Here is a 15,043-nt window from a genome sequence, read left to right as displayed (position 1 = left end):
TTATTGGTCGAAATTCAACAGATAATCAACTTTTAGCTTTTCAACATCACTTCAACAGAAAATCAACAGCAGTTAGTGTTGAATTAATTCAACACATGCACAACAGAAACTCATGTGCCAATTTTCAACATGGGCTCAACATGCTGTCAACACTGAATCACCCAAAACTCTCCACCTTTTCAACACAATTTCAACAGTGTGTGTTGACATGGGTTGCTGGAATTTTAACACAAAGTCAACATTGATTTTTGTAAGGGTTGTAGCTGGCGCAGGGGGTAAAAGCCAGCGTGTGTCGCGGCGAGCCCCGGGGGATTCATATTTGCTGGACCATGACGGGCTCGTGCTGAAATACATAGCCACCGATGATTAGTCCATTGACCCGTTCAAGGTGGTTATCCCCAAAAGTCTGAGAAGCGCACTGTTGCGATTTTGTCATGACGAACCACTGGCCGGAGCCACCTGAGTGGCTCCAAAGTTTTTGCAAAACTGAGTCAATCGGTGACGTGGCCCGGCATAAAGCGTGACATTTTCCGCTATTGCCGTTCCTGCCATGACTGTCAAGCGGTGAAGTCAAGGGGCAACGCCCCCGCAGGGGGGCGCCTGCAGCTTGCAGGCGTCGCGACGATGAGTGGCGACACCACGGGTTCCCGAGCATCCGCAGGGACATCCCCACAAGGGATGATGGTGAACAGTGCATCACCACGGACCCGAGCACCCGCGTCTAGCCGGCCGTGCGTGGCATCGCCGTGTCCGGGGAAAAGGGGATCCTGGTGGTTGAGCCGATGCTGAGCGTTTGGACCTTTAAGGCCCCTCGGCGGAGGCAACACACCCCTTTGGCCCCAGCTTCCTGTAGACGGCACCTCCGGCCTGACCTGACCGGGGAAATCGGCAGTCGCCTTTTCCTATCCTCCCCTCTATCTTTCACTTTTCTACCCCTTTCTCACAACTCTCCTGTCTCCTACTCACTTCTAGTTTCTTCCTTTTTTCCTGGCGGCGAGGGTTAACCTTGTGTGGAAAACCACCCTGTGTTGCGTCATATTGGGTTATAGTTGGGGTGTACAGCTGGCGAGGGTAGGACTTGTTTGCAAGTTCCTGTCCCGTCCCTAAGTTGGGCTCCATGGTGGGTGGCTGGCGCCGTAGCCGAAAAACGTACTTATTCTATGGCAAACCTCTCAGCAACTGATCGCCCTCACAAGAGAGGGTGGACCGAGGTAACTCAAAATTTCATGACCAAAAAGAAACAGTTTTCCTAGGTTTCATGTGATTCATAGTAAGAAAGTGAGAAATCTGCTAGAATAATCTCCCCATTCATTGTAGAAAAATGTTTGACGGGTGTCTTGGGCTTTGGCTACAAGGTTACAAAAATGGCCAGTGGAGATCTCTTACTGGAACTCAGAGATAGCATCCAACACTCAAAACTTTCCAAAATTGTGTCCATGGGTGACATCCCTGTGTCCATATCTGCCCAACGATCCCTCAATACAGTCCGGGGTGTAATTTCAGAGAATGATTTTCTGCACCTCACTGAACAAGAAATCAAAGAAGGGCTTGCTGAACAAAACGTTGATGTCCACAGGATAAAAATAAGAAAAGAAGGCAAAGAAATACCAACAAAGCACATAGTCTTGACATTTGCACATAGTATTCTCCCAGACTCAATTGAAGTGGGTTATCTAAAAATAAATCTGAGACCCTACATTCCTAACACTCGTCGATGCTTTAACTGTCAAAGGGTCGGCCACGGCTCAGGGAGTTGCCGCGGTCGTAAAACTTGCGCAAAATGTGCTTCAAAAGATCACTCTTCTGATGACTGCGACGGCGCCCCACGCTGCGCAAACTGTGAGGGAGACCATGCTGCATACTCCAGGGCGTGTTCGTCCTGGAAGAAAGAAAAAGCAATAATCACACTCAAAACTACTGAAAACATTTCGTTCAAAGAAGCAAGAAGGCGATGCACACAAACAAGCACATTCTCCTTCACAGCCAAAACAAACTTTGCCGATGTGGTGCGTGGGCGCGGCGCACCACAACAGGCTTCAGCACCTGCCCAGGCCACTCGCAGTGAGCCTGTGGTGGGGCCATCCGCGCCCCCAGGTGGAGTAGGTAACACAACCCGGCAACCCAAAAAGAGGCCGCGCAGACCTCCGTGTCCGTGGCCCCCAAGACCTCCTCCCACAGGTCGAGGTCCAACTCTAATGTCCACGTGCCCTCCGCATGGTCATCCAGCGCCTCTGCAGAGGCGATGGACACGACCCAGGGCAGCCCCGTGTCATCCACGTCGGGTGGTCGGCAGAGCTCTCTGGATAGGTCAAAAAAAGACAGGCCCCGAATCAAAGGGCCACAAATAACGATCTTGTTTTAACTACATAGGAAAACAAAATTAAGATGGCTTTCATAATGCAAAGGAACTGTAGAAGACTTATGAATAACTACAGTGACATAAAAGATATCCTAGGAGCACACGCTCCTGTTGCGTTATGTCTACAAGAGACAAATTTAGGGCCTCAAAACAATAATTTTCTCAAGAATTAAAGAATTATGCTGTTTTTCGCCGCGACCGAGAACAGGCGAGCAGGCTGTCAGCAGGTGTGGCAATTATAGTCAAAAACGGTGTCCCGGCTAGTGAGCTTAAACTAAGAACAAGACTTGAGGCAGTAGCAGCCACTCTGCTTGCACATAAAACGATTACAGTGTGCTCTGTATATATTGAGCCACAGTTGAAATTAACACTCCTTGACTTAGAGGGCCTTTTAAATCAGCTACCAGAGCCATACCTGGTAGTTGGCGACTTTAATGCACATTCTCGTTTTTGGGGAAGCGAGAAAACGGACGCTAGAGGGCAGCTCATCGAGGATTTTATTCTATCCACTAATGTCTGTTTGCTGAACTTGGGTAAACCCACATACTGTTCCCCATCCTCATTAAGAATAAGTGTTTTAGATTTGTCTTTTAGTTCACTGTCTGTTTTTAGCGATTTTAACTGGAATGTTTTAGACAATCCATATGGAAGCGATCATCTCCGTTTTAATAGGTCTGTCATTCTCACCAATAATTATTCCAACAAAACCGCAGCGTTGGAAATTACATTTAGCTGATTGGGCATTGTTTGAAGAAAAAGCAAGTGTACAGGATATAATTTTAGAAAACCACAGCATAGATGACATAAATGAAATGTTCACAACATGCATTCTTTCTGCTGCACATGTATCAATTCCTAAATCCACAGGAGTGGTGTGCCAAAACCACAAAATTTGGTACACACGAGAATGCAAGGAGGCAAAAAAACTAAAGAATAAAGCCTGGGGAGTCTTTCGCAGATACCCAACTCATGAGAACCTTATCTTTTTCAAAAAGGCGAGAGCACATGCGAGGCGTCTCCGGCGCAAGGCCGAGAAAACATCATGGCAAACTTACGTCTCTTCTATAAACAGCTCAACCAGATAAAAAAAAATGTGGGAGCAAGTTCGAAAATTAAATGGCCGCTACTCACCTTTCACAATTCCTCTTCTCACAACACCCGGCACGCAAACGAGTTTAGAGGAACAGGCAGACATACTGGGGGAGCACTTCGCTGTAGTTTCCGGTTCAGCACTTTATACGCAGTCATTTCTTAAATACAGAAATATAGCCGAAAAACGAAGGCTCCCAACAAGTGGAGGTACTAATGAAAAATATAACACTCTTATTACACTCCAAGAAATCAGCACTGTACTGTCTGCCGGTAAGAAAATTGCTCCAGGGCCCGACCAAATACACTATGAAATGCTTGCCCATCTTTCCAAACCTGCTGCAGAGGCACTTTTAAGATTCTTTAACAAAGTATGGGTATCAGGGAAAATACCCGAAGCCTAGAAAAAAGCTATTATTGTACCGTTCCTTAAACCTGAAAAACCCCCAACCTCCCCTAGTAGTTACAGACCCATAGCCCTGACTAGTTGCCTCTCAAAATCTTTTGAAAGTGTCCTTAATATAAGATTAACGTTTTTTCTTGAATCCTGTGAACTTCTTGATGCCCATCAGAGTGGATTTAAAAAGAGATGCTGCACAACAGATCACCTAGTCCGTCTTGAAAATACTGTTCGAGAAGCTTTCATAAGCGATACTGTCTCTCTGTATTTTTCGATTTAGAAAGGGCATACGAGACGGCCTGGCGGTTCGGGATTCTTCAAGACCTTGCCGAGCTTGGCATCCAAGGAAGAATGTTGAACTGCCTAAAAGACTTCTTATCTAATCGTTCATTTCATGTCCACCTGGGTACAACCCTTCCGAGAAATTTCATTAAGGAAAACGGAGTACCTCAGGGCTGCATTTTAAGCACAACTCTTTTCGTTGTGAAAATGAACTCTCTTACGAAAATAATCCCAAGGTCCGTTATGCACTCGGTCTATGTAGATGACCTTCAAATAGCTTGCACATCCTCCAGTGTATCGACATGTGAAAGACAAATACAATTGACAATAAATAAACTAGCAGCATGGGCGGATAGAAATGGTTTCCGGTTTTCCCCACAAAAATCAGTGGCAATTCTGTTCTCATTAAAACGAAGATTACAGGCAGATCCGACCCTACATCTGAACGACACCGAACTAGTTGCCCGTAAAAAATGAGCACAAATTTTTAGGTATAACATTTGACAAAAACTCACTTTCCTGCCTCATATTAATGCATTAAAAAAGAAAACTTCCCGATCACTGAATATACTCAAAGTCCTTTCACATAAACACTGGGGTTCTGATAGGGCAAGCCTCCTAAAAATCTACCGCTCTGTGGTACGATCCTGCTTAGACTATGGCAGTATAGTATATGGTTCAGCAAGACCATCTTATTTGAAACGACTCGACCCAGTGCACAATTCAGGTCTACGCCTTTCAACTGGTGCTTACAAAACGTCACCTATAAGCAGTCTTTATGTTGAAACCAACGAGCCGTCACTTACAGACAGAAGAGCCATGCTCACATGCTCGTACATTCTAAAAATTCGTTCACTGCACAAACATATTTGTTACCCCATCGCTACAGAGTGCCCATCCAGAGTACTCTTTAACAATAAACCGCAAGCTACCCGTCCACTCCTCTTACGTTTCGAAGACATATGTCAGAACCTTGGCGTACTAGACATATTGCCAAGCATTTCTCGATGACGAGGTCCACTTCCGCCATGGTACAACTTTCCAGAGATCTGTGATCTCACTCTTACAGGCTTCCGTAAAAAACTAATCCCGCAAGAACATATCATACAAGAATTCCTCACACTTGAAAAAAATACAGTAATTACGCAGCCTTTTATACCGACGGTTCCAAAACAGACGCTTACGTTGGAAGTGCAGCGGTACACGGGAATTGGTACAAAATAGTAAGACTTCCACAGCGTGCTTCAATCTTCACTGCGGAATGTTACGCTATCTGTGTAGCCGTAGAAAAAATAGTAAATGAGAACCTCACCAACAGTATTATTTACTCAGACTCGCTAAGTGTGCTTACAGCCATTCATTCCAGAAATGCAATAACTCTGCTGCTTGGAGACCTTATACACAACATTACAACAGCCATAGCAAAAGGACAAAACATTAGACTGTTGGGTACCAAGTCATGTCGGCATGAAGGGCAATGAAAGAGCAGATTTGTGTGCTGCTCAAGCTTGTGGCAAGCTAATAAAGAATGCAAATGTGCCCTATAAAGATTGCATGAAATTACTACAACGTAAGGCAAGGAAAATTTGGCAGTCATCCTGGGACAGCGAATTAAATAAGCTACACTTAATAAAACCAGTGCTCGGTGAATGGAAGTCATGTGTGCATCAGAAACGTTTCAACGAAGTCATTATCTGTCGCCTCCGTATAGGCCACACACACATTACTCACAACTTCCTGCTAACAAAAGAAGACAAACCAGTTTGTACATGTGGAGACGAACTTAGTCAGTCACATTTTAATTTCATGTTCTAAACTAGAAAAGCTACGGAACAAGTGCTTCTCTCCGTTTTATATCCAACGCATCCCTTTTCATCCATCACTGATTTTAGGTGAAAATGCAATTGTGGACACGTCCTGTGTTTTTAGATTTTTGACAGAAGCTGGTGTCCTTAAGGATATGTAAAACATGACCCAGTACTTTGCCTGATGCACTTCAGCCACTTTTGCATTCTGAGAAAAGGGCTGAGGTTTTTATCTTGATTGGCTGGGGGCCTCCAGTCCTTGCCCAGCCAAGGACGGCTGATGAGGGTAACCAGCCTCCTTTGAAACCTTTAATATCTTGTTTTGCTCTCAATACTAGGGAGAAGGGTATTACCTTTTAGGCATTCTACACCCCAGGATTTTTTATACCTTTGTAAAATTATACAGAAAACAATTTCTTATACCTTGAGCTTGGCGCATGATAGCCTTAGTCGCTTATGCACCATTAAACTCAACTCAACTCAAGGGGCGACAAGCCGCCCGGAATGATGAAACCAATTGACAGTGTGCGTCTGTGGCAGATGGCCACCTGCGATCTGATGGGGCCTTTCCCCAGGAGTAAGCAGGGGTTCATTCACCTGATGGTAGTAGCTGACCATTTTTCCAAATGGGTCGAGTTGTACCCGCTTCGGAAAGTGTCAGCACGAGCGGTGCTGGATAAACTCCAGGAAGTGTTCTGTCAGTTCGGCTTTCCGGAAAGACTGATCACGGACAATGCGTCCTATTTCACCGCTCGGGTGTTTGGTAACACGTGCCGTTCCCTCGGAATTGAGCATTACACCACTTCACCCTACCATCCCCAGTCCAACTTGACCGAGCGAATCAACTGAACGCTCAAGCCAATGCTGGCGGCTTTTGCCGAGTGTCAAAAGGACTGGGCAGACCATCTGAGCGAATTTGCATTCGCCATTCGAACAGCTGAGAATCGCTCAACTGGTTTCTCTCCCGCCTTCCTCAATTTCGGGAGGGAGCTGGCGAATCCGATGTCAAACGTCATGCAGAGCCAGCTCGGGGATGAGCAGACGCGGGCAGACTGCTCTGCTTATGCGTCGACGCTTCGGGACCGGCTTGGTCGGGCTCTCAACAGATCAAGGCAGAGTTTGGCGGCAGCCAGAGCCCAACAGAAGGCTCAGTATGACCGCAAGCACTGCAGCCTGACTTTTCAGGCGGGTGATCTTGTCCTGAAGCGCAACCACGTTCTTAGTGATGCGAGCAAGGGGTTCTCAGCCTCGCTCGCTCCTAAGTGGCTTGGTCCGTACCGAGTGGCCAGAGTCTGGTCACCGCTCGCGTACCTGTTGGAGGATCCCCTTACGGGGAAAACCAGCCGTGCCCACATCGCAGACCTGGAGGCCTATGCGGCAGTCTGACGAGTTTGCGTCGGTACCCATTGGTATCACAAGCAAGCGCAAAGGCACAACTGGTGCTGCGGAACGCAACCGTACCGAGCACCGGTACAATCTGAGGCGACGGTCACCGATGTGATTGATGCCGGATGGCGGACTCTTCCGCAACCGAAGGCACGCAGCCTCAGCTAGCTGGCGAGCTTTCTCGTCGGGCCCTACCCGAGGTGAAGCACGGCGGTTTCTTTTTTTTTTGTTTGCCGCATGCTCAGTTCCAGCCTTGTGCAGTTATTTAGTCATTTGTTTGTTTTAGTCAGTCTGTAGCATGTTTTTGTTTCCAGTTTATTCGTTGTTTTTTATAACGTTCCGAGATCTGTACATATGTAATATACGTTTGCGTTGGCGTTCAGGTTTTTAAACCAGACTTGTACATATGTAAACTTCAGCCTACTCACGATTGCACTTTTCTTGTAGCGCAGAGATGGCCTTCTTTTGACAGCGCGCCTTCTTTTCATTTACGTTCTGACCCCACGGGTGCGGCCTTCCTCGCGAACACGGGACCGGCTGGTTCGCGGAGGGGTCAGCGAAAGTCTCCCCTTCCGGCTGGGGAGTGGTTTGCTCGTTAAGGAGCGAGTGTCTCGCCGCATGGTTTTGTGTGGCTATGGGGAGCGTGAAGAGTGCGTCTGTGTGTCCTTTGACCTCTGCCACGGCGCCTCGGGACGATTCCGACAAGCGGGTCGTTGTCACTGATCAACGTCCGCTTCTGTGCCGGTGCGTGCCTGGGGTTATGTGCGTGTTCCCAAGATCAAAGGCAACGCCGAGAGGGGGGCAGGAAGGACAGCACCCTTTCCCATTGGGGTTCCCGCTGAAGGTCGCTGCAGTCTGACGGTGCCTACATATCGTGCTGCAGCGTCTAGTAAGCCAGTAAGCGGACACCAATAGACCGATCCCACCGCCTAGTTTCACTGCGCCACCGCTGCCGCGGTGCATGCTGGTAGATGTAGTCACCCGGCCGCTGCAGCCGCGCGGATTGCCTACGCGTCGCGCGTCCGGACGATTCTTAATACGTGTGGAGCTATCCTGCTATGGGAGGATTCACCTGTTGCGTTCCTGGGTGCTACAACAACAGTGCGAGGGACAAAGGCCCCGGGTTTTATGTCTTTCCGAAAGACCACAAACTCCGACAGACGTGGCTTCAGAGGATAAACAGGGCCGGACAGACTGGCAGGTAAGACGGCTTTTTACGATGTATAAAGCTTTTTCTCAAGTAAATTGAGCAGCTTCTTGTATCGGAATGTAAAATCAGTAGTTGAACATTCCAAAGAATATAATGTTTGGGCACCTGTGCTTTCGTATGCCTCTTCTGGAATGGATCAACCATCGTTAGCCCGTTTGTACTTGCACGCCGATGTTTCTTGATGTAGGTCCCCCGTTTCTTTGCTTCATTTTGATTGAGTGCTTTGATTACAAATAGAATTCTTTTCGACCTGAACGTGGGTTACGTTGTTTCATTCACACCACTGGTAGGAAACACGCATCCGTAGGGGAAGGTAAGCTCACTGACGAGTTTACAGCGGCGACACAAGTAAATGCGAACTGCGCGGTGTCGACGCGCTTCGCCGTTCGCATTTCTTTTCGTGGGGCTTCTAGATGTATGATAAAAAAGAGGGTACAGTCGTCCATGAGTTTATCGTGAACGACTCCAGAGTCGTCTGTTCTTGTTACCATGCGCTGTGGTACAAGCGCGGTGCAAGAAACGCGGCCGAAACGCGAACGGCAGAGCGGATAGACGCAGTACTTCTTGATTTTTTTTTTACCGCATGGCACAGCCAGGCGTTATATTTGCTATCGACGTAATATGCTCGCTTCACGGGACCCTTGGCAGCCACTTAGCAGGAACATCATGGCCCAAGATCAGGTGAACTTTCACGGATTATCCCAGGGGCTAGCGGTATCTCTAAACTTCGCCTTTAGTTCCGCGATGTTGTTAGCTGGCGTAAGCACGCGACCATTTCATTGCAACTATTGAGCTAAGTGTCTGCAACAGCTGTAAGTTATATGCATTTGTGGTTTTGTAAAAAAAAAGTGAAAATTAAATCCACCATATTGGCACCATATTCTTGATCAATATGTACTTTTAATCTAGAAAAAGTGTTACTGTAGTAGCGCAGTAAAGGCATACAGCTTGAGCATACCAAATGCATAAAGTACAATGCAGTAGCCCTGGCCGTGCTTTGCAGTATCATAGATGTAATGCTGAAACTTTCTCTACCCAGGTTCTCAAAGTTTGTTCCAACCACGGGACACAGAGTATGCAGTGCCCACTTCGAAGGGGGCAAAAAGACTTACATGGTCCGTGTTCCCTCAATTTTCCCCCTGAGACAGCAAAAGGTGGAGAAGAGGCGACTGCTGACAAGAACTGAGGTGAGATAAGCACAAGGAGGAAAGAAAAAATAGCATGTCATGCTTATGTATACTTCATTTCTATTTTTGGGATAGTTTGACACAAGGAGATGGCTAGATTAATTGGACTGTTGCATAAAAAACAAGAGGGGATATGTAGTAAATTTGAACTCATGTGAAGCAATAAAAACATGTGTGTGCAAAGCATCACCTATGGCTGCATTGCAAACATTATAACATTTCTCAGGTTACTAAAACACATTGCTTTCTTATGTTTTATTTTCACCTTCCAGCCTGAAGTTTCCAGCACCTCAACTGTGTGTACCGAACAACGCGGGCAGGAAGTGTCCGCCTTTGCCAGCAGCAGCAATGAGAGCGACTGTCGACAGCCTGAAGTGAACATACTAATCGACCACTCGTACAGCAGCCAAAAATTAAGTTATGATGAGCTTGTCAAGAGATTTTGTGAACAAAAGCACATTGCAACAGATCTCTTGGAGCAAGCTGAAACAGCAAATGCACAAGTGGCAGAGCTAAAGCGCCAGCTGGAACGAAGTCGGCTTGATCACGCTGAAACAAAAAAGTTGTGCGACCGTCTTCAGCAGAAGAACAGGTGCCTGAGACTCGAGCTATCATCCATGCTGAGAAAAGTAAAAACTTGCAAGGCTGATGCTGCTCAGAATATAGAAAACACTTATGAAGAGCTTGTGAAAGATGAGAAAAAGCTTCGCTATTACACAGGCTTCACGTCCAGCGAGCGTTTGGAGGCTTTTTGGTCATTTTTAGAGCCAGATGCGAAACGTCTTCAGTTCTGGCAGATGAAAGAGACGAACAGTGAGGACAGAAAGTTCATCCTGCCTTTGAAGACCCAACTCGTGCTTGTCCTGATGCGGCTACGGCTTGGTCTTGATGGCCTTGATCTTGCATACAGGTAGGCTGTCAACATTTAAACCTTGATACATTTTTATTTGGTACTAAGCGCCATTTGTACTTAATTTTTGTTTGGTTAATAAGTGTGACTCAGAAATGTTTTCCCATCTGTTTATGAAGACATTTGCTGCAAAACATTTTGTATGAACCCACTGTGCAGTGTAGACAGGCAAATCCGACCAGCCTTTTTGATTTAAGCCATTACATTGGTGCATCTTGATTGACAGTGCAGAACCCAATACGATTGTCACTCTTGCTTACATTCACATACACACTATGCGTGTAGGATACCCTGAACAGTCTAACCAAAATGTACAGCTTAACATGTTTTATCAGAAGGGCAGCTGCAGTATATGCAGTTACTCCTCACACAGTAGTACCTCATTGTAGAGGCACTTTGATTCTTGAGTAAAAATGTGCAAAAAGTTAATTACCTTACATTCTTAAAACACATTGTGATGAACAGCTGTTGAGTGCATGACGGCCTTAGTCGCTTATGCTCTGTAAAACTACCAGCTGAATGCCTTAGAGCATAGTGTAGTACAGTGCACTGTAAATTGCAGTTTTCAGGTAAAAGTTATCCTTGTTGTTTTAACATCATGATACTTGATTTTTAGTAACGAAGGGGCTGCACGGTCAGTGGATGAATGGATGGAAAACTTTATTTGGTCCTGCAAGTAGCGATAATTAACCACTAAGCGGGTCGCTCCCACATCGGAAGCGGAAGGCCAAGCCAGTGAGCACCATGGGTAATGTGTTAGGACTCCACAATACGATGTCGATGTCCCTGTAGATTCTAGCAGTCCATGAGATTCCCGATGACTTCAAGGAACCATGATGTTTCTTTTATACAGACATTAATATTCCAGGAAATCTTTCTACATATCAATGGATAGTCACGTTGACTGGAGGGCCATACCATACTCGTACGCGTGCCAGCAATAAATTAATGAAATGACCATTACCAAATGCTGCTTTTGTTAGCGATCACTTTCATTGAATGCCGCATGGACTTCTGAAGCTAAGCTAAGGGTACACGCTACATTTCTACTCACATTTGTTATACTGCCTGCCTTTGCTACTGAAGTTGTTTAAACACCTGTGTTATGGAACCTTTCAACTGCAACAGTAGCTTCCTCTTCTCACTTATTTTGTTGTCTAGGAGCTGCAAATTACTGAAGTGCACATTTTGATAAATGATGTTCTATTAACAGGTTTGGTGTGTCTAAAACCACTGTCTCAAGGATGTGGGCAACATGGTTGGATTTTTTGGACAATAGGCTTTGCCAGGTATGTAAGCATCAGTTCTTTTTGTAGCGAGAGCTACACTATGCCAGCCACTTAGCCTCTTCAGCATGGTCGCACTGACCTTGAGCTGTTGCCTAGCAACCACAACAGCTGGCAGGGCCGTGCGCTCGTCGTGGAGCAGTTGCCGCTCGCATCGCCAGTTGTGCGCATGCGTAGTAGAGGGAGAGGGGCTGTCGCAGTTTGTATATATATACGGTTCGGCGTGGCGGGAGGCGAGCGCTGCGTTTCTTCGGTGTCGCGTCTCGTCTACCGTCGCCGTCGCTCAGAGCCCGCAGTAGAGGGAGACCAAACACATGAGGGCATACGAAGTGGCGTCTCCAGACAAGGGTAGGAAGAAGTCGTGGGTAAAGCCTCTCAATTAAACCCCTGTACCTAGCTGATCGTCCCATTTAGCGGTGACCGGACCCTTATGCGAGGGCAAGGGGGACAATAGCGAGGGTACAGAAAGGGCGCTGCTGCCTTCACAGAAACGGGCCGCGGCTTTTGGTAGCTCTCGCTACATACCAGGTTTAACCAGAGCTAAACCACCGTCAATTTTTTTATGATGTTCCTTATTGTGCCTTTTGTCTTCTGTCTCTTTAATGGTCTTGATGAATCACAACATCCACAGGGGCCTTGCAGTATTGCAGTAAAACGGGTACTATATATGCATGCATAGAATGAAAATATCGCTGTTTTCATACCTCATTGTAGGTCCCAACCTGGATGCCACCAGAACTATGTGACAAGTACAGGCCAAAAGCGTTCAGCGACAAAGGCTACACTACTGTTGACGGCATACTCGACTGCACTGAAATTTTCATAGAAACACCATCTTCATTCAGAGTCCAAAGTGAAACGTACTCCACATACAAAAAACATAATACTGCAAAGGGACTAGTTGTCTGCAGCCCTAATGGATTTGTCACATTTGTATCAGATCTGGCTCCCGGGAGAGTGTCTGACAAAGCACTGACAAATTCTTCTGGGGTGCTGGAGAAGTTTGCACCAGGGCGAAGTGTGATGGCTGACAGGGGATTCACCATTGAAGAAGAGTGCAAGCAGCGGTCCCTGGACCTCAACATACCACCATTCCTGGAAGGACGGCCTCAGCTCTCAGAAGAAGATGAAAATGAGACAAGACTGATTGCTAGTGTGCGGATACATGTGGAAAGGGTGATCAGGAGGATCAAGACATACAGAATACTCTCCCAAGTGTTCCCAAACAGCATGTCTGGACAGCTGAACAAAGTGTGGCACATTTGTGCACTCTTGACTAACTTCGTTGGTGAACCATTGCTGTGAGCAGGTGTGAATTCTCAGTGTTTGTTGTTTGATTTCATGTATGGCGATTAATGTCCCAAAGCAGCTCAGGCTATGAGAGACGCAGTAGTTAAAGGCTGCAGAATTTTTGACTACCTGGGGTTCTTAAATGTGCACTGACATTGCACTGTATACAATTGCCTTGTGATTCACCTCAATCAAAATGCTGCTGCAGCAGCCAGGTTTGAGCCCGGTCGCTCGGGTTAATAGTCGAGTGCCCTAACCACTCGGCAACCACAACAGGCTCTTCATGTTTGGAATGGAAGGCTGTGCCAGTATGCTCGTACACGTCTTCATCATGATCCATGTTTTTCGTTGGTTGGCATAGCCATTATCAGCCCATGCTCACTGCAGGGCAAATTTCTGTATTAATGTAATGAACCCTGTGCGGTGTCAACTGCATGCACCTGACGTCCCCAACTTCTATTCTCATCCGTCAACAAAACAGCACTCCCTGCTACGCTTGCCCCCTCTCAACACCTCATCTGCTGTTTTAAGGGAGCATCGGTTATGTTTCCTTTGCATTACGTGTCTTGTCCATGCCCATTTCTTCTATATCTCAACCATGATGTCAATAACTGACTTATGTTCCCCAACTAACTGCACTCATTTCTCGTTGCTTGTAAACACACGATCAATACTACACTACTGGAGAAATCATGTCCTCATTTCTGACACACTTCCTGATTGTAATTTTATCACTTCCTCCATGAAGGACTACCATGGCTGTGCAACTGAGATATTTTTCACTACCTTATTAGATGCCTCCTCGACACTCTTGTTGAAGAATGTCTGCACAACTTCTGAGATTTTAACCAAGCGAAATGTTTTATCACTTATGAAGGCTGTACACAGAAGTTGGTTACATTATGTGCCCTTTTTTTTCTCCGCTCATTGATGTGAGAATGGTCCATTGCAGAGTAGGCTTTCTGGAAGCCAGACTGAACATTTTGTTACTCCAGGTATGTTCGGGATGATCATTCATACATGTTGTATATAGAACAGACAGCAAGTTGAACAGTTCAATTCTTCAAGTAGTTTACATCCGCACCTTTTAAAGTGCTATCATTCCCCAAAGCCTCCAGCATGTTCAAGGCTGTCAGCCATTGCGTGCCGAGCATGACAAGCTTTCCTAGCAGATTGTCTCCATTTCCTTCCAATAGACTCAACTTTGATAGTACCAGCGCATAAAAAAGAAAATTACTGATGTATTGCAAAACAGAACGGCTTAACTGTTGCTATCGCAGTCAGTCTGTTTAAACATGTTCTGCAGTCCAATGCCCTCATAAAACTGTGGAAAAAGGCAGCTATTTGTCGTCAATATACTGACAATGCTCCAGCACAGTGGGTGTCATTCTTTGACTTGGAAGTATGTGTTGACTAAGCTCAGCTTTCAAGCACATAATTCAGTAGATAGTCATCTTCATGCCTGGGCATGGTCACGTGGTTATCAAAACATCTGAAATCCAAGGAATGATTTGTGCTTCGTAATAAGCCACTCAGTTTGTCTAAGAGAGGTTTATGTACAAACAATAAAAGCAATGTTTAAGGAAGCATTCATTTTTACAACAGGAGTCTCTTGTGTTATCTGAAATACCATTGACTTTCAAGTCACCGGTGAACTTAAAATTTTTTTTGAATACTTGCACAGATCATGACTGCTATGATTTGAAAATTGTACTCAACAGCATCCGAACAATGTCACTATTTATCGTTCATTTTATACTACCAGCCAGAAAATGCTAGATTGTGTACTAGACTAGATTTATTATTACCGATTGCTTCAATGTGCATGGTTCTTTGTCC

General features: G+C 45.9%; 1 protein-coding gene across 1 annotated transcript; it reads left to right on the top strand.

The window, feature by feature from the left end:
* Positions 1-8,297: 8,297 nt before the first annotated feature.
* LOC144130217 (uncharacterized) lies at positions 8,298-13,775 on the top strand. Its single transcript, XM_077664197.1, has 5 exons — positions 8,298-8,522; positions 9,571-9,718; positions 9,991-10,628; positions 11,842-11,917; positions 12,629-13,775. The coding sequence occupies exons 1-5, from the start codon at positions 8,380-8,382 to the stop codon at positions 13,217-13,219; spliced, it is 1,596 nt and encodes a 531-aa protein (XP_077520323.1). The 5' UTR covers positions 8,298-8,379; the 3' UTR covers positions 13,220-13,775.
* The last annotated feature ends 1,268 nt before the right edge of the window (positions 13,776-15,043 follow it).

Source organism: Amblyomma americanum, chromosome 4 (genome assembly GCF_052857255.1).
Source record: "Amblyomma americanum isolate KBUSLIRL-KWMA chromosome 4, ASM5285725v1, whole genome shotgun sequence".
NCBI lineage: Eukaryota > Metazoa > Arthropoda > Arachnida > Ixodida > Ixodidae > Amblyomma > Amblyomma americanum.
Note: the sequence above shows the minus strand (reverse complement) of the source record. Positions and strands in the feature narration are given on the sequence as shown.